This window comes from Anolis sagrei, chromosome 3 (genome assembly GCF_037176765.1).
Source record: "Anolis sagrei isolate rAnoSag1 chromosome 3, rAnoSag1.mat, whole genome shotgun sequence".
Classification (NCBI taxonomy): Eukaryota; Metazoa; Chordata; class Lepidosauria; order Squamata; family Dactyloidae; genus Anolis; species Anolis sagrei.
In genome coordinates, this window is record NC_090023.1 from 28,355,702 (window position 1) to 28,376,439 (window position 20,738).

General features: G+C 38.6%; 1 protein-coding gene across 1 annotated transcript in view; it reads right to left on the reverse strand.

The window, feature by feature from the left end:
• Positions 1-20,738, reverse strand: part of XPO4 (exportin 4) — an 82,245-nt gene that overhangs the window by 19,093 nt on the left and 42,414 nt on the right. Inside the window, exons 7-13 of the mRNA XM_060770952.2 lie at positions 20,197-20,309; positions 15,068-15,225; positions 14,683-14,857; positions 8,051-8,227; positions 2,470-2,612; positions 2,215-2,357; positions 78-255 (exon numbers count right to left, since the gene is read on the reverse strand). Coding sequence (XP_060626935.1) covers positions 78-255; positions 2,215-2,357; positions 2,470-2,612; positions 8,051-8,227; positions 14,683-14,857; positions 15,068-15,225; positions 20,197-20,309 — 1,087 coding nt within the window. The remainder of the gene's footprint in view (positions 1-77; positions 256-2,214; positions 2,358-2,469; positions 2,613-8,050; positions 8,228-14,682; positions 14,858-15,067; positions 15,226-20,196; positions 20,310-20,738) is intronic.

Consider the following 20,738-nt stretch of genomic DNA (forward strand, 5'->3'; position numbering starts at 1 on the left):
AGAGTAATACTCTGTGGTGCTAGCCCTATCTCCTGATTTGGTTTCAATATTTGGTATTAAAATACTAAATAAATTACCTAATAACAGAATCAGTTCTGTTGTACCCTGGAATGGAAGAGGCCTTTTCTCCTGGAGATCCAAGAATTTGAAGCGTCGTATTGATGTCAACCTCAGTTGAGTGCTTAATGGAATACTCCATTATTTCTGGAGGTATTAGCGGAGTCTCTCCCTGAGTATCATTAGCTAAGAGGTAGCCTTAAAATTAAAAGCAAACAAACAAAAAAAGAAAGTAGTGACCTCAGGTTTCCTAACCTAAATTAAATACTGATTAAAGGGCCATAACAAGAGATGTTGAGAGCACTAGCATCATCATTTGACTAAGGCTATCATATGCTTAAACTGTAACTTACATTTATTTTATCTATTTTCTGTATGTGAGAACACAATCTAAAGACTACAATAAAATACAATCATGGGAAGAAGTACAGAATAAAATATAGCACTTTCAAATAACAGCAAACATAAGCTCACGTTTGAATAAGGCATAGTGCAAGCTTTGTTACAACACAGATGAGTATGGCTACTACTAGCTTTAACTCAGTTTTTTTTCCACTTGCACTGAATTTGCAGCATAGGTTAACTTCAGACATTTCATGTGTAACAGCCAAGAGTTGTATAATGTTTAAAAAGTGCACAAAGGAAATTTTGTGTGTGAGGGGCAACAATACATCTATTAAGAACAAACTTACATATGTGGGAAGAGTTTCATTTTGTTTGGAGCTTGCATGTCATTTTGGATCAACAATCCTAATCTGATTGTGTGGATGTCAGGTAGAGTTCAGGGCTCTGATGGACATATCAGTTGGCTATAGTGATCCCAACCCATGTAGTTACATAGGACTTAAACTCCTTCAACCAAAATGCTGTCTTATGGGGCAAGCTTTACACTCTCTAGGAGAATTAACTACCAGGTAAATAGCATATCAATGGCATTTTACAGCAAATGGCTGCTTAAGATAATTAATTATACAGAATCTCGAAGAAGTGACATTATAAATGACATATTGTGTGTTGGACTTAACATTGGACTTAACACATTATGTTTTATTTGCCCCAAGTAAGGGAAGGAGCAGCACACACCAAGATGAAGTTCCTGTCCCTGGAGGCTACTTCTGGAGAATTTGAGACTGATTCCAAATCCAAACAATCCCTACTTCCCAGGCATAGGAGGCAGTCCATGTGAAGGAACCCAAGATTTTTATGTGTCAGGGGAAGAAGTGGAGGTACTACTGCAATGGCTCTTTTTCTGATACTTGCACAACTTCATGTTTGCTTCCCTCCTTGTTCTGATCTGACACTGGTCCATGTTTCAGAAGACAGAAAGCTACATCTCAATTTGCAGGGGGAGGAGTGCAAACAGTTATTGTCAGCACCAGATTATTTTAAGCCCTACCCCATGGAAAGGATTATACAGCCTTATCCCTGACCAGAGGAGGGGAAATCCAGTTGACCAATGCTTTTGTGTAGCTATCAGCCTACCAACTCAGAGGTCTTGGGGGCCTGGTGATAAGCTTGCTTTTCTGTGGTGGACAGACACCTTTGGCAATAGTGGAATTCAGGGTTTGTTTTTCTTTGCGATGGAAGGCAGACAGATAGACCCATCAGGCTTCCTAGAAATCAATGTCTAGGGAAAATTATAGACTGAAGGAACAAGAACCTACTGAACTGAGAGCTTATTGTGAGCCTTGAAAGGTCACTGAAGCTTGACAGATTTTTTGTGGAAAGGAGAAATGACAAAAAATCACCCCTATTTCCTGTTTTAAAAAGATCCTAGCTTAATGTAAAACATAAAAACTGCTTCATCCCTATGCAAATTGCTTTCTCTTACTGAGTAGTGTTGGCTCTACTTGGGACTTTTTTTTACGTATTATACCAACAACACAGAAATCTTTTCACCATCTTTACATGGGGCAAAAATTGCTTTCCAACTTTAGCCTTTGGTATGGGAGGAGGGCACATATTCTGAAAGACTGGCCACTCTTATAGGACATCTCTTTCTCCTTGCTCACAAAGGGTCCAGCTGCATGTGTAAACTGCATTCACACTACTTTTCAATGGTAAACAAAAGCTAACAGACAATAAGGCTGGGCAATGGGATTTCAGTTTGCAGTGGAGTGATATCACATGTTCTTTTTGAAGAACTTTTCAACTCACCTGTGACTAGAATAAGCCAATGAATATCCTCGTAAAGGTCATCAAGTACTTTGTTGTCAATGGGGCCTGATCCTGCTGAACCAATTAACTGCTGATGCCTTTGTAACTGGCCATGAAGCCTCGTCACTCTGTCTTCTAATAAACTAAAGGAAAACATTCAGGAAACTTCATTGTAGCTACATTTACATTAAGTGCTTGTGTGCATAAAATGATATTAAATAAATGTGGTATATTCAGAAATTATCTAAACTATACCTTGTAAGAAGAGGTATACAGTGTTCAGCAGCAATTCTTCCTAACATGCCCACACTGGCCAGTTGGTCGGAAAACTGTTCTCTATCATCCTCCTGAAGCTCACTTATTTCCTCCTCTTCTCTAGAGGCCACACCATTGGCAGTCTGGGATTTTAAAGAAGTTATGAACATATAAATGCATGACATTGTGTAAGCAAATTCTATAGCAGTTTCATTGTTTTTCAAGACGTCAGATGGTCAATGATAATCACATACAGATTAACATTTGTAGACGAGCCCTTGGTGAGAACACTCAAGAAGGAAAGATCCCCAAACAAAAGGTGTAGCTTTCTGATTATTGCTATTAACAGCCTTTTTCTGCTGTTCACACTGTAATATCAAAAATGCACATGAACAGCCATGCTGGATTAAATCGAAGGCTGATCTAATCCACCATTTAGTTCCCATAGCAGCCAACTAGATACCTACAGAAGGACCATGAAGCAGAACATTAACACAATTGCACCTCATGCACAAGCTTCCCACAACCCAGTACAAGAGGCATTCATTTATTGATTTCCTATACTTATATCCCACCCTTCTCACCCCTGGGGGTGGGGGGTGGGGGCGCTAAGGGCAGCCTCACAACAAGCATCAAAGATGCATCACCATCATAAAACATTCAAAAACATTCAACAGGTACATTAAAAACATTAAAACAATTGATACGATCTGTGTTACTGCAGCTGATAGATAGTGCAACCCCATAATCCACGAAGACTTAAGGGAAATGATATCACTTATGTATGATTCAAAAAATATTCCTGCAAGTGCAATTCTAGATGTAATTCTATGATATGCATCCAGCTCATGAACTATAATCAAAAAGAGGCTTTGCTATTATCAAGTATCCACAGGGGGTCTTGGAACATATCCTCTGTGGATATGGGGACCAAACAACCATCAAGGTTATTAGGCATTAATTTCCAGGAAGATTTTCTTTAGTTGAGGTGGTCGGTTACTTCTCAGGTCTAGTCTTTCAAATAGGAATAATTTCCATACTGATTGTGAAGATGAATTCTCAAATAATTTTAGAAAATGTGGCACAACAGAAGTTCTATAGAAACAATCATTATTGAAGACATAGGGAAAACATCTGTGCCTGAACTAATATTATGAGAAATGAAGAATAAGGAGTTGAGGCAAATGTTACAGAAACGAGATGAAGTTCAAAGCCTCATTAACAGCACAAAAAACAAATCAACAAGGTAAAAAATGTCTCAAAAGCAAAACTGTTGATTTTCTAACTAAAATATTTAAGTGTTCTTAAAACCAGCCTCTGAACAAGAGGATGATGAATTGGCCAAATAACACCAATTTTGAAAGACATTCGAGAGATTATCAGGAAAATATAGGCGAATTATCTTGAAGTCTGTTCCAGGTAGTGGGGAAAGGTTTTATTAGGGATAACATCATCATGCATAGAAAAAGTGCAAATCCTGCTGAAAAAGCAGCAACTGCTTTGGCAAAGGTAAGATCTGTTGTGCTAGATCAGGCATGGGCAAACTGTGGCCCTCCAGGTGTTTTGGACTTTAACTCCCACAATTCGGTAGGCTGTTAGGAATTGTGGGAGTTGAAGTGCAAAACATCTGGAGGGCCAAAGTTTGCCCATGCCTGTACTAGATTTAAGAAATTAATTCACTTCTTAAAACATGGGCAACAGTGATCCAGTAGGCACTGTGTACTTGCGACTTCCAAAGGTTTTTGATGAAGTGATATATCTAAAACCTAGTAGTCATTGGATAAAAGAAGAAGCCCGTTTATGGATCAAATATTTGTTAAAGAACTATAAGAAGCAGGAATAACAATGAAGGGGGATGTGACATTTGGAGTCCTACATGGACTTTCTTATAAGAGAGCTGGTTAGCCATGACTAACTTGAAAATATACCCCTGTCCTCCCTCTCTCTCTCTATATATATAAGGTAATGTTCATTTGTGGGATTAACAGAACTCAAAAACCACTGTACGAATTGACACCAAATTTGGACACAAGACACCTCTCAGGCCAACGAGTGACCATCACTCATAGAAACACTGAAAAACATAGCAGAAGGGCTTTAAAAAGCCAAAACAACAAAAATTACATTACAACTCATGCGCAAAACCACATATACAGGCAAACACATACATACACACACATATATGCACACACACACACACACAACACATACACAGAAAGGGGAAAGGAAGAGGGAGAGAATGAGGGAGAGAAGGAAAGAAAAAAGGGTAGAGAAGGAAGGAGAGGAGGAGGGAGAGAAAGAAGGAGAAGGAAAGAAAGGAGGGTAGAGAAGGAAGTAAATAGAGAAGGAGGGAGAGACTGAGGGAAAGAAGAGAAAGAAGGAAGGAAGGAGAAAAGGAGGGAGAGAAAGAGGGAAAGAAGGAGAGAAGGAAAGGTAGAGAAGGAAGGAGAGAAGGAAATAAAAAAGTGAAAGAGGGAAGGAAGGAGAGAAGGAACAAAAGAGAGAAAGAGGGATGGAAGGAAGGAAAGAGACAAGGAAGGATGGAACCAAAGAGCAAAGGAAGCGAGAAAAGAAACAGGTAGAGAAGGAAGAAAGAAGAAGGGAAAGGAAAAGAGGGAAGGAAAGAGAGAGGAAGGGTAGGAAAAAAGGAGAGAAAGAGGGAAGGAAGGTTGGCCACAGCAAAGCGTGGCGGGTACAGCTAGTGTGTGTGTGTATAATATCCAATACCATTTTATATAAGGGATAATACTTTACTACACCATTGTATAAAAAGGACTTGAGCACTCATTGATTTTGGTACCCATTGGTGTGGGTTCTGTAACCAAAACTCAATGGATACCAAGAGCCCACTGTACAGAAGTTATTTCACACAATGAAAATAGAGCCATTCTATACCTTTAAATTATGAGTGTAGTGTAACTTCGTTATACCCTAATTATTAAAAAGAGGAATTACTCTGTTCCTGCTTCTTTCTATGTTTCGCTTAAGACAACACAGTAAGGATGTTGGAAACTGGATCCAAGCCATGCCTCATCTCTGAAGGGCTCTTTCAGCCCTCTTTCCTTTAGGCAAACCGTCAAATAATGCTCTTAACAACTTCAAAGCCTCAGCTGTTTACTGAAGAGTGTCCCTCTATTTGAAAAGCCTAGCTGCTTCTTTGATAGTGAACCAGCCCAGCTCTACCATGTCAGCTGTGGCTTTTAAACAGTTACTCATGGGATAATCAACTTATCTCACAGAAGTTCATGAATTAAGTTCTGTAAACAAGTTGTGCTAAGACTGCCAAGGCATCAATTTAAAGACTTCATTTATGGCATTTAGACTGATACTGGCACTTATAACCCACAGTGGCACCAAGAGTACTAGCCTGGGCTTTAGGTAAAACTTTTCAGAAGAGAAGCACTTTCATAAACTTTATAATACATTCATTATAATTATGGTAAAATAGCTCATTGTATATCTCAAGGCGCCCACATCAAAATCTGGTAACAAAGCAAAAAATACACCCCTTTTTAAACTCTTAAAATGCTACAGGCGTGTGCCATGTTCTTGTGGCTTCTTGGGACTCTAAAGCTAGAATGATCACAACTGTAATAGTCTTACAGCACACACTAAAGATCAGGCTAGACACGTACTATCCAGCTCCACACAATCAGACTCTGGCTCCTTGAAATTTTGAAGCACGAATCAAGAATGCTGCATGAACTTTTTCTCGCAATGGTTTCTCACAACTGTTGTTTGTTCTAATACACCATCTTGAATCAGGAATCCAGTTAGCTCTGCCAGCACAGTTACATTGCCAATGGACATCAAAGGCAAAACAGAAATACAATACAGCGAAAAATACGACAAAGGCGAGGAAAAAGGCAGCAAAGCCACCAAAACATTAATTGGAGGAATAGACTGCCAGCTCTAAATTGTCCATTTCTGAATGCTTAGCTTCCAGAAGAACCTCAGACCGAAGGCATTCTGAGGCAGATGGCTTAGACCAGGCCTTCAAAACCTATGGCTCTCCAGGTGTCCAGGACTCCCAGAAGCCTTGGTCAGCTTGTCTAATGGTCAGGAATTCCTGGAGCTGAAGTTCAAAACATCTGGAGGGCCACAGGTTGTGCAGGCCTTTGTTGTTTACTCATTCATAGAATCATAGAGTTGGAAGAGACTTCATGGGCCATCCAGTCCAACCCCCTGCCAAGAAGCAGGAATACTGCATTCAAAGCACCCCCGACAAATGGCCATCCAGCCTCTGTTTAAAAGCTTCCAAAGAAGGAGCCTCCACCACACTCTGGGGCAGAATTCCACTGCTGAACGGCTCTCTGTCAGGAAGTTCTTCTTAATGTTCAGATGGAATCTCCTTTCTTGTAGTTTGAAACCATTGTTCCGTGTCCTAGTCTCCATGGAAGCAGAAAACATGCTTGCTCCCTACATTCAGTCGCTTCCAACTCTTAGTGATCTTATGGACCAGCCCACACCAGAGCTCCCTGTAGGCCATCGCCACCCACAGCTCCTTAAAGCCAGTCACTTCAAGAATAGCATCCATCCATCTTGCCATTGGTCAGCCCCACTTGCTTTTTCCTTCCATTTTCCCCAGCATCATGATCTTCTCCAGGCTTTCCTATCTTTTCATTAAGTAGTCAAAATACTTCATCTTTGCCTGCATTATGTGCAGGCCTGGTTTCGACAATTGCATGTGCCTCGGCTCTGAGGAATCCCACCATCCACACCCTTAAAGCCAGGCATTTGGATACAGGCGGCCCAGAGAAAGCAGCTGCTTCCTCCCATGTCTGCTGCAATGGCCCCCTGAAGATTCATTTTCTTTATCAAAATATTTATAATTTGCCCTTTATCATGGGAATTCAGAGTGGTTCACAGACAAAACAATGCACAGTGTAAAACATTTCTAGATGAAAACAATAAACTACTGTATATACCCATGTATAAGTCTAAACATTTAAGTCAAAAAATCAACCTCAAAAAACTGGGTCAACTAATCCATGGGACAATGTAGGAATAGTACCTTAATTTTTATCTGAAAGGGAAACATTCCCTTCTCTGAGTTAAATGCCTTGACATGAAAATGGCAATGGTGGCCAAGATGAGATTTCTTCTCTATGTAGAGTCACCTCCAACTTACCCATGGGTCAGATCAAACTCTGTATTTTTGGACCAAAGCCTGCTGTCAACTTATGCATGAGGTCAACTTATACAAAAGTATGTACAGTAGTTTAAATATGATAAAAACACAATGAACAAGATGTCTTAGAGCAACTTAAAATAAGTCAAAAGTAATGTATTAGTAAAAGCTATCTTAACAGACCATGATCCTAGCACCAACAGCATTCTAGTCCAAGTGTCCTGTCATTATTATTTCAACAAGAACAACAAAATGTCTTGGGTCTTATGGTTCTGCTTTCTTTATCTTTCAGGTTTGTTTTAATTAGATTTTTTTAAAAATCAAGTGTTATTGTGATCCATCTTGTCCAGCTAAATCAGGGTTTAGCACGCCAGAATGTGACAATGTAGATTTCAAAGGAGGCCAACCAAATAGTTCTATATTCCATGGTCCCCCATTAGAATAACTTACCAAATTCCTTGTACCATCAGGAGCAGCTAAGTGGCATTGGATGTAAGAATTAAAAACCTGAACAGCGTGTTGAGTAAAGAAGCCTTTATGGAAATGTTTATCATCTTGCACCAAAGTAAGCCAGGATTCCAAGAGCTTGTCATATGCTTCCATGTATACCATGTCATCTTTGTCAAGCTGAGGAAATAAAACAAAAAGACTTATTATCATAATTCATGTCCAAGCCCGTATCCAGGAAGTGTTATGCCTATTGAGCATCTAAAAGTTCAGTCCTTCTTCGAACACACAAGATTATCAGAATACTTCACAGATATTCATATTTATCTCAATACTAGCTTGGGTATCTGCCATTGCCCAGGTTTATTAGAAAAAGTCATTTTCTTTTACAAAATGCATAAGGTTGTGGGTGATCTACAACTCCTATAAATCAAGGTCAATTCTCCCCAAAGCCTTCCAGTATTTTTTGTTAGTCAAGGGAGTTCGGTGTGTCAAATGTGGACCAGGTCCATTGTTGGTGGGGGTCACAGTGCTCTGTCTTGATACAACTTGCTGCTCAATTCCGCTGTGTTTGCTGTGCCCCACAGAAAAACAGTAGGAAAGGGTTAAGGGAGAGGCAGTGGGCGGGATCATGCAAATTCCACACCAATGGAGAGAGAAAGAAACACTGGGATGCCTGTGATGGAGGAAACACAGAAAATCTAGGATAAAATTGTCCCCATATGAAAGTCTTCACTTGGGTGGTGGGCAGGATTGTGTTAGTGGAGGATACTGGCAGGGCTCTTGTATATGTTCATGGCACTCATTATAACCAGCAATGTCAATGGAAGCAGGGCCATTGGTGTTTTCTGAGTAGTGGGAGCTACAGCTGTTTGTGAAGGCAGGAGCCTGTCTGTGTAAGTGGACACCTCAGCCACACACACACATTTTTTCACTTTTATTATGTGTATAGATGTTCACATTTGGTATTTATTATTTTGTTTGCCCCTAAATGTCCCTTAAGAGGCACATCTCCAATATAACCTGAGTGACTCATAGTTGCCCACATCAAATCTAAAATATAATCTAAAATCACTCAGAGAGTGGGTTATGCAGTTGATTTATGCTATTCCACCCACTGCAATCTTTTCCCAGGTTATATCCAAACAATTACAGAGGTATTTCCAAACCATGAGATTGACTTTCAGGAATCCAGGGAGATACAACAAGAAGGAGATGACAAAGGAACTCTATTTTGGAAGAGGAATTAAGTTTGTGATTCTTACAGTTCCAGTTCATTGATGGATGTTAAAGAAAATGACAAAACTTAAATATAGTTAATTCATTTTTATTGAACATTTTTGTAAAGAAGATTATTAGAATCATGAATAAAAAATTCATGAAATACTGTACTTTTTATAGTAATAAATAAGTATGATTTTGTCGAAACAAAAAGACTCCAACGTCATATATTCATTTAACTCATGGACAAATAGCAAAAATCTAGCAGCTGTCTAAGGTGTTCTGAATTTCAACTCCCAGAAATCCCAGGCCGCTTACACATGTCTGGTCTAAGGGGTAACTTATCAAATGTTTTGTTGAGGAATGTGCATCTGATAGGACTCACCTCTAAGTAGACATGTTCCATTACACTTCAGAATTGACAGTATTAGCCCACTCAGTATAAAACACTCAGTATAAGGAAACTTCTTACATTGCTATGTATTAAATGACACTTTAATTCTACAGCTATGTGGTGGAGTCTCCTTCTATGGAGGGTTTTAAACAAAGGCTGGATGGCCATTTGTTGGGATTGTTTTGCTTGTGTATTCCTACATGGCAGGGACTGGATGGCTTTCATGGTTTCTCCCAACTTTATGATTCGATGGATCTATTCAGAATTACAAATTTTGGCTTAAGTTAGTAAACAGAAATTATTTGTGGCCGTTAAAACACCACGTTCTCCACTAAGTTGTAGGGAGGCACCTTGTATCCCTCAAGTATCAGATTTTGGAGTATATTGGGGCATCAATCAACAGGTTCGGTTTATTACACTGGGATACCAGAAGGGTAGTATATATTGTATCTCTTAAAACTGTATTTTATATGTATTATATATCATGACCACTCTACAATCATTTAGCAACGAAGGGCAAGATACACATCTTAAAACAAATTACACGCTGAGATGTGGAACTGACTCATGGGCTGTTTCAGCTTCTTCCAAAAATTACTGCGAGTCTGATTTCATACTATGCCTTTGACTCTCTTCCAATTGGCAGAGGAAAGATTTTCTGTTATGCTGAGATTTGAAGTAGAAACACTCAGCAAAATGCAGTGCAACTTCACCCCCACTCTCAATTCTATCCCATATTCTCTGATATTTGCAGTAAATAAGGGGAAGTCTCTGTATGCCTCTCAGTGTCTTTCTAAGCAAGATAACCAGGCAATCAGGTTTGTGGAGGCCTGCCAAAGATCATTAAGAGAAAAGAAGTATGCAAGGGAATATTGTAGCACCTTAGAAAATTGCAAAGAGAATGAAGTTGATAGCATGAGCTTTCATATATTACCCTACATATCCATGTATAAGCCCTAACACTTCAATCAAAAATCACCCCCCCCCCCCCAAAAAAAAAGCCTGTGACAGCTTCTCCATAAATCAAAATGGGCACTTTATCTTAACTCTTATCCCAAAAAGGAATTATTTATTTCTTTGTGTAGACCAGCAAAAGGCAAGGCCTAAGTTGGTCCCAGAAGAATCTAAAACAAGCATTGACCCCCCACCCTCTCCATTCACCACAATGGCTGTGCTTCTGGCTTTTTCTAACACCCAGTGGGGAAATGGTGGTGGAGCCAAGGCAGCCGACTCCCTGAGGCAGCACTGGCACTTTCCATTCTCCACTAAATGACCTTGACTTATCTACAAATCCTATCAAAATCCATAGTTTTGGTCCCTAAACCTGCTCTTGAATTATAAATGAGATCAACTTATATATCAGTAAATATGGTGTTTCCTTCATCAGATGTAGAAAAGGGGGTACTGTTCTCTTATCCGGGCAGAGGTCAAAAGGGGGCACCAGACAAGAGAAGGATAGTTTATTTTATGGGGGAGGGGGAAGGTTTGAAGAAGTAAAACCATTTTCCCCTGTTTTCCTATTATTCCCCCCATCCATGTCGCCATCATGGAAACAATTCTCATTTATCCAAAGGGAAGTGGGGAGGGGGAATAACCAATGAAATGGGGAAATGGATTCCTTCCTTCAACTGCCCCCCAAATGGACTAGCCTTCTTTGTCTGGCACCCCTTTTTGGCCTCCGCCCAGATAATGCGATAATACCCAAAAAGGAAAAGTGGTAACAGTACTCTCTCCTTTCTAAATTTCCAACAGAGACAAAGTAATTCCATAGGATATATCCGAAAATTTTTAATGCCTCAAAAGCCAAGTCATTAAATTATCGTGTCTAATGCTCAGGTAGCTCAGAAATTGGTCTTCTTGAAAAACATGTCAACTTGAGGAAAGATCTGCACAACAGGATTTTTCCTACATTACTAAAGCCTATTAGAAGAGATCCCCCCCACCCCAAAAAAAAGAAAAGAAAGAATTAGTTTATTCAAGAATCCTCTTGTGTGCTTCCTGGCCATTTAATTAGAACACACGAAAAATTAACGACTTTTTGGGGATGAGGACACACTGTACAAGTATGAACCTACAAATTATTAAGAACTGCCCATGAAAAATACTCTGCGGGGAATTTAATACCCATCTGGTGTTTGGGACATAGCCATTTGTGACCAAAAAAAAAAGCAACAAGCAACAAAACGATATATTATAGTAACGGTAAAGGTTTCCCCTGACATTAAGTCTAGTCGGGTCGGACTCTGGGGGGTGGTGCTCATCTCCATTTCTAAGCTGAAGAGCCACATTGTCTGTAGACACCTCCAAGGTCATGTGGCCAGCATGACTGCACGGAGTGCCGTTATTATAATAATACAAATTTATTATTATTATTATTATTATTATTATTATTATTATTATTATACAAATTCTGCAACTATAATTCCATTATAGTTGCAGTCTGGACTATGGTGACAATATGCCTTTCAGACTCTTAAGAGATGTATACAAATGATGGAAGAAACATTTGATGAAAGATTCATTTGGCATAAACAAATTTACCATAGTTGACACTGAGTGAACTCCTGATGCTATATGAAACTACCAATCACAGGGCAAAATTCTTAAGACCACAATGAGCAAAAAACATGTTACCTACATAATCACATAAGCCTGTACACATGAATACAAAAAAAAAAGATATGGGGGAAAATCAAATGGCATAGATATAAAGCTATGGAGCAAGATTGGGAGAAATCAATGATCAAGCCCGACACCCAAAACAGATATTGCCATCAAAGGACTTGTAGTGTGCAGAGAGCTGATTTAGTCTCTGTATTTAAAAGCTACAAGCATGCAGATTGTTCTTGCCCTGATCTAGTCAAGTGTGAAGGTGATGTTCAAGTCCTACTTTGTACCCACATAATTTCTCTCATTCACTCAGTATTTTTTACTGGACAAAATGTCTTTATGAAGAATCACATCTCTGGGTTGTTGTGTGTTTTCTGGGCTGTATGGCCATGTTCCAGAAGCATTCTCTCCTGATGTTTCGCCTGCATCTATGGCAGGCACCCTCAGAGGTTGTGAGGTCTGTTTAACTACTATAAACCCCAAATGCCAAATTGTTTTATGCAAACTGAAGAAAAGAGCAGAAAAAAACACAGTGGAAGATGTACAGGACCATGGGTTACAAATGGATCCTTTTGGTCATTAGTCTCCAAAATGCAAACACAAAGACTGTACTTCCATTAATATGTATAAAACCAAAAACAAGTAATGAGTATGTGTGGAGTGGGTGGGAGTGGATGAATATGCTCGGTATATGTACCTAACATTTACTGATCTTTCTTTTCAATATTGTTGTATACACCGCATTACAGTGATTGCCATTATTATGTTGGCAACTGCTTTGAGTCCCCTGATAGGTGAGAAAAGCAGTGTATCAATGCAATAAATAAACAAATAAATATTTTATGCAACAAAAATAACGACAACATGAAACCACCACAATACCACAGCCTTCTGTGGAAAGATTTATCAAAATAATCATCAGGATAAATAGTTTCCCAAACTCTGTGTGCCGTTTAGATGCTGCTTTTTCAAGAATTATACCTACACTTTCACCACTGAACTATATTCCTACTGTCAAATATTTTATTTATACTTCTGTAAAGTTGTTAAATTATGCTGTATTACAGTTACCATATATACTCGAGTATAAGCTGAGTTTTTCAGCCCTTTTTTGGATGAAAAAGCCCCCCTTGGCTTATACTCAGGTTAAAGTTATTATTTCACTTTATTGTTGTTGTTGTTACATTTATTATTTTATTCTATTTATTATTATTCTATTTATTATTTTGCCTATTATTATTGTTAGTATTACATTTCCATTATTTTACTCTATTACTATTATTTTATTACATTTGTTATTTTACTCTCATTATTATTAGGATATGTAAGCACATTTACATCAAAGGATAGAATAATGGTTTCATCAGAGTTTCATTCAAAAACATTTAACCTACTGATACCTCAATTAATGTAATTTTATTGGTATCTTATTATTCTAAAATTTACTAGTAGTTGCTGCATTTTCCACCTCGGCTTATCCTCAAGTCAATATGTTCCCCCAAATTTTGTGGTAAAATTAGGTGCCTCAGCTTATATTTGGGTTGGCTTATACTTGAGTATACATGGTATCGGGGAATTGGAAATGCTCCAAAATCCGAAACAGTCCACATGGGTAGTTGGGATAGTGACACTTTTGCTTTCTTATAGTTCTATGTCCATGTATGTTTCATGTACAACATGATTAAAAATGTCTATAAAGTTATGGCACGCTATGTGTGTAAGGTGTCTATGAAACATAAATGAAGTTAGTATCTCCAAGATACTTCATTACGTATATGCAAATAAATCAATATCTGAAATAACTGAAATCCAAACCAGGTATTTCTGATACCGGGATACTCAGCCTGCATTATTATAAAATTAATGAAACTATTTAGAGAAGGAATCACAGCACCGAAGAAAACTAAAGTCCTCCTGTGATAAAACCCTAAAATCCCAGCCATTTAAGTCCATTTAACTGTTTGTTGTAAGCACATTTACGAGATCACATAACCAGAACTAATATTCATTGGAAACTTTAGAAGGAAAAACTGCAAGAATTTAAACAACTGTTCAATTCACCATTTTTCACCTTACGATTTTAGTCTCTTCTGTGTGAAAGTGTTTTTTTAAATTCTCAGTTATGCTCACAGGTAAACGTCAAAAGGCAGTATAATCAAGAAAGGGATTAAAATATGATTTAAATAAGTGAATTCAGTTAAAGGTTGCAAGGTTCAACTGGAACTAAATGCTAAGCTAATATTGTCTCACATTTCACGAAGTACTCTCAGACTAAGCTCCTTTCTACATAAAACACAGAAGCAATTCATTTAAGCTCCAGAAATCTATTTGACTGTTGGGAAGGGGGAATACTATATGACAATTAAAAAGCCAGCATTTGGGAGTGAGGCTTCTGAAAGTTGGTACTTACCACTTCTTCCAAGGCAGCACTTCTCCCAAAAGAGCAAGTCAGGTGTGTGAGGCAGTTCACGAATGAAGAAAAAAGTTCATTTGGAATGGCTGTTAATATATTGCGAGGGAATACCGTGATTAAGTTGCTGATTATGCTTGAAATCCCCACTGCTTCCGAGTCCTCTATTTCAATTCTATAGAGCAAACATTTGACACAAAGAGGAAAAAAGGGGTCAGTATTTCCACCGGCATGTTCAAATGAGAGTCACTTGTGGCATTCTTCAGAAAGATCTTTTAAAGCAGTTTCATGCCATGGTTCAAGCGACAAAACAACAAGGGGAGTCCCACCCTCCTTCCCCCTCCCAGAGCAAACCTAAATTCTAGGAAGCAATCGTATTCCATACCCATTGATAGTGTTGAGCAATCCTTCAATGAAGTGAGCTAAATAATCGACTTGGGAACTTTCGTCAGGAAACACTGGCCCGTGTAGCGAGGCTAGCTGGGCTAAGCACTGCAGGGAGTCTTGTGCCATATCTGTGTCTTCTCTAATTTTTCGATGCACCTTTTCGGAAGCGAGAGGGTTAACGCCGCATCAGGGGGTGGGGAGGAGGAAATAAGATGTTCTTTTACTATACAGTCACATGGCTCAGGATCCTAAAGAGGCGCACACAGGCACACACAGAATTTATTCAAGCTTCTGATCAAAATGAAATAAACAAGCTATTATTCCTAGGCATGTAAACCTTCGGAGCTGCCCTCTCAACACAACCAGCTTCGTAAGCCCTATTTAATTAATCAAAGCCAGCGTTTCACTGGGACCTACCTACATGTTGAAATGTCTATGCATGTTGAGTCTTAGAGAGAAACAGATGCCAGCCAGTCAGACATGCTGCTACTTCTAAAAACAGCAATAATGACAGCCATCCGTATTATGCTAACTATGCCTGGGCTACAGCGTCTTGCTAAAGTTAGTCCACAAGTTCAATCAAGGGATGCTTCTTTAGCAGAGGTAAACACAGAACCTTCAAGAAAACAAATGTATTTTGTATAGCAATACCCTCCTTTTCCTTTAAAACGACTTGAATCTTATTGCCATAAGCAGGATTCATTCCCCGTTGATACTAACTCCCTTTACAAGGCTTTTTCCAACAATAAATCATTCGGCAAAATAAACATTCATTTGTTCACTGATTACGCAGGCCTGCAAAACTGAGGGCCATAAAAGCTTTTTTATAGGAATGTGATGTTCCAGTTCAAAAAATGACCTCAGATTTGCTTAATCTCATACAAGTTTTTTTACAACTTGCTCTGAAGTTATATATGTGTGTGTGTGAGAGAGAGAGACTGAATAATATTTTGGTTAGTAAAGAGTAAACAATAAAAAGGGCTAAACTCTTTTAATGGACTTTCAAAATACTTTTGTTCACAAAATTGGTTCAAAAACGTCAAAAGACATCATACTAGAACATCAGTGCCTGCATTTAATCAAAACTGAGCAAGAGTTGAATTGAGAAAAATATTGTTTTGGGAAAGAACTGTGTGTGGTATGACGTTTTATTGTGTTTTTCTCCAATTCAGCATCCAAAAATACTCTGATGGAGATAGATTATAAAAATGCTTTTTTCATTTCAAGGCTGTGTTATGATGAAATAGATGATAGCAGAAGGCTTGTTGTAAAAGAAATTACTGGATGCCAAATAAAGCACATGGAATTCATGCTCAGAAAATAATGGTCTTAGGAATCTTTACAATTACATTATACAGCATAATAATAATAATAATAATAATAATAATAATAATACTTTATTTATACCCTGCCATCATCTCCCATAGGGACTCAGGGCAGCTTACAAAATAGCATACAAAGATGCCATACATAAAATACATAATACATAAAATAAAATACATCAACATGAAATCAATAAAACATTGCAAAAACCAGGGATATAAATTGGATAAAACAAGTTAAAAGAGTCAGTTAAAAGATACAGGTGATCAATATAGCAGCCCAGCTGAATGCACAGAATGTGCTAAGTGATTGGCTATCAGTTCTGGTTACTGTCTAAACATTATCAAATGCCCGCTGTTTTCAAAAAAACTGTTTTCAACTCTTTCCTAAAGTGTTATAGTGAAGGGGCTTGTCTAGATTCATTGAGGAGGGTGTTCCTGAGTCGTGGGGCCACCACCAAGAAGGCCCTCTCCCTTGTCCCCACCAACCACACTTGAGACAGAGTCGGGACCGAGAGGAGGGCCTTCCTGGCAGATCTTAGAGACCGCACTGGTTCATACGGGGAAATGCAGTCAAGAAGATAGGCTGGTCCTATCCATTATCATGCAAATTGATTGAAGCAAACTGATGGAAGATAATAATAATTGTAATTAAAATAAAAAGGATGACATAAATACACTATTTTATCTTTTAATAGCTCAGATAATGCACTAAAACAGCAACTGATTAAAAGGAAAGAGGGTAGGGAAAAGGAAGCAATCTAGTCACACCATTGAAACTGATGCATTAGTTTTCATGTAACAACAATGCAAGTGTCCCTTGTGTAAAGAGTGCCAATATTTGTGGTGGAGGCTCCTTCTTTGGAAGCTTTTAAACAGAGGCTGGATGGCCATCTGTCTGGAGTGCTTTGAATGCAATTTTCTTACTTTTTGGCAGGGGGTTGGACTGGATGGCCAACTCAATGGTCCTATGATTTGAAATGCCATTATTTTACATGAAAATACAAGCTTTTGAAACTAAAGGGTTCTTAACAGAGAATTATATTAGAAAGGGTTAACCTTAAGTCTCAAAAACTATTTGCTTGAGGAGGTTTCCCAGCTGACAGTAGCAACTGTCTGGGTTGTCTAGACAGCTGTTCACATTGCCTGCAGCTGTTAAGTAGTCTGCCAGTACGTTTTTCACCTTTTTGAAAACGCTTGAGTGGGATTTTTTTTAAAAAAAATTACAAGTTACTATGTACACACAACAGCTAAATCTGTTGAGAGAGATTTAGAAAGGGATACAAAAGATGTATCATCTTCATCATCTAAACAAAGTTTTAAATATATTTCTTGGCTTTGAAAGCAATATCCTCAAATTCCAAGAATACACAATTCTATTTTGGGACATAAATCCAAACTCTTTTCTTCCTAAGTTTCCCAAGGTCACTCGCCTAATATTGTATTTCCTCTATTCTAATATGTACTCCACCCCCACATAAACACATCTAAAAATGGGGTTGGTGTTTTATATAGAGGGAGGTTTTTTTCTGTTGCTGGAAATGAAATTAGTGTGTGTCTTACAATCAATGAAATTTATGTTAATAAGATTATAGATCAATGTATTGTCGAAGGCTTTCATGGCCAGAATCACTGGATTGTTCTGAGTTTTCTGGGCTGTTTGGCCATGTTCCAGAAGCATTCTCTCCTGACATTTCACCTGCATCTTTGGCAGGCATCCTCAGAGGTTGTGAGGTCTGTTGGAAACTAAGAAAATGGAGTTTATATATCTGTGGAATGTCCAGGATGGGAGAAAGATATTAATTGTTTTGTTTTGATTGTTTTTGTTATTGCTTTTGTTTACTGATGTACTGTGGGCTTGGCCTCATGTAAGCCGCACCAAGTCCCTTGGGGAGATGGTGGCGGGGTATAAATTAAGGTATTATTATTATTATTATTATTATTATTAGAACTCTTGTCTATTTGTGGTAGGTGTGAATGTTTCAACTGGCCACCTCAATTAGCATTTAATGGCCAAGCAGTTGCAAGGTTTGGCTTCTTACTGTCTGGGGAAATCTTTTGTTGGGAGGTGATTAGCTGACCCTGATTGTTTCTTATTGTCTGGAATTACCCTGCTTTTTATTGTTTTTCTTTATTTATTGTTATGATTTTAGAGTTTTTTAATACCGGTAGCCAGATTTGCATGGTTTATTCCTTTTTGTTGAAATTGTCCACATGCTTGTGGATTTCAAACTTCACAACCTCTGAGGATGCCTGCTATACATGCAGGTGAAACATCAGGAGAGAATGCTTCTGGAACATGGTCATACAGCCCGGAAAACTCACAACAACCCAGATTATAGCTCATTTCCACCAAGAACTGAAATTTTTCAGTAAGTAATGCTGCAAATTATTTCTTAAGAAATTGGCTTAACCGTACATGTACAGAACTCAGCTGGACGTTTACTGAAATGTCATCTTAGCTTCGTAAGAAATGCTACAGAGAGATCAGCTCTATGTAAAAGAACCATGCGCACCCTTTTAGTGAGTGACAAACACATGAGGTAAAAACAAACACATTTGCTTTTGTCCTCTACTACAGTGTAAACACAAGTTTCCTACATGGAAGTATTATCCACATAAGAAATCCCCAATGGGAAGTAGTGTGTTGCTTTCGATTACTAGAGAGCAGGATGAAATTAGTGGGAAATTATCTTCTTGAAATGTGTATGTGTATGTGTTCTGAATTGCTTCTTCCACCCATTCAACAAATCACTTTTTTTTTCGCATCAGGAGTGACTTGAGAAACTGCAAGTCACTTCTGGTGTGAGAGAATTGGCCATCTGCAAGGATGTTGCCATGGGGATGCCCAGATGTTTTACCATCCTGTTGGAGGCTTCTCTCATGTCCCCGCATGAGAAGCTGGAGCTGACTGACGGGAGCTCATCCTGCTCCCTGGATTCAAACCATCGACTTTTCAGTCAGCAGTCCTGCTGTGACAAGGATTTAACCCATTGCGCCTCTGGGGGCTCCAACAAATCACTTGTACAGACAGTCCCCAAGTTACAAACATTCAATTTACATATAACTCCTATGGGACAACTGGAACTGGGAAAAAAACCTCTCATAAGAGAAATCCACTCCTGTAAGAGTTATCATGGGAAAAAGGTATCTCCACTGAAGCTTTATTCCCAATCCTTGTTTCCACAAGCCGAATTTTTCAAAATCCATTTTTCACAGGGACAGAAAGTGAGGTGAAATCTTCTGAAGAGGGTTCCGGACAGCAAAACAAAACACCACAAGAGTGTTAACCATTCCCTATGCTATCCAAAATAATTTAGAATGGGTTGGATTTGCACTTAAAATGCACCTGTTCTGACTTACATACAAATTCAACTTAAGAACATGCTTACAGAACCTATCTTGTTCATAACGTGGAAACTGTCTGTACATGGAACTTCAATAAATATTCACTGCCCAAGCAAAAACTATGTATGCTAGGGATGCTATCCTTCTTATGCTCTGGTGAAGATTTCAGCCATTCCCATTCTACAAGTAGAGTTTCCCATTCAGTGCCCATATATACGCAGATTATCAGTCTCTATTTTTTTAAAAAGACAACTGGACTTATGGAAATACTGTTTTGCAAACTACAGAATTCATTTGTACAACTCTTACCTGGATTCCTCCTATTGCATCCAAGAGGGAGAGAAGAAATCCAACAGCAGTCTTAGAAAGACGTAATAACAGGAGTAGCAAAAGCAGGAGCAGAAGATGAGAGTGATTTTGTCCTACTAAACAAGCACTACAGGATAATAGGACTTACTGTGAAGAAAAGCTCCATGACTCTGCTGTCCAGGAGGGTCTCACGCCAGGACTCTGTTGGCTTTAGCATCACATTTTGTGAGGATTCGAACATAGCTATATAATGTCTGCCTAGTTATCTGGTGTCAAGGTCAACAACAACATTCCAATTTAGATTTTTTTTTCATATAAAAAATCCCAGATACAACAGGTCCCATTCAGGAAGAATGCAATGGAAACAAACTTTAAGCCTCTTCACATACACAGCATAATTCATGCATGAGGACAAGGAATAAAAGGTATTAAGTACTGAAAAAAAGAATGCCCAAGGAATGCCAGATAACAGTTTGATCACAATGACCAGACATTCCATAGTGGCACAATTGCTTTAATAATCATTCCAATGAGACAGAGGAGAAAGGGAAATAAAAATGATACCCCACATGCAACAGGTATGCAAACTCGTGTAAAACATGCTTCAAACGCATTTAAAAATGTTTCCAGCTGCTTCTATAAAATAGCTATATGGAAATTTAGGACAAGCTTTTTTCAAATCTGCATAAA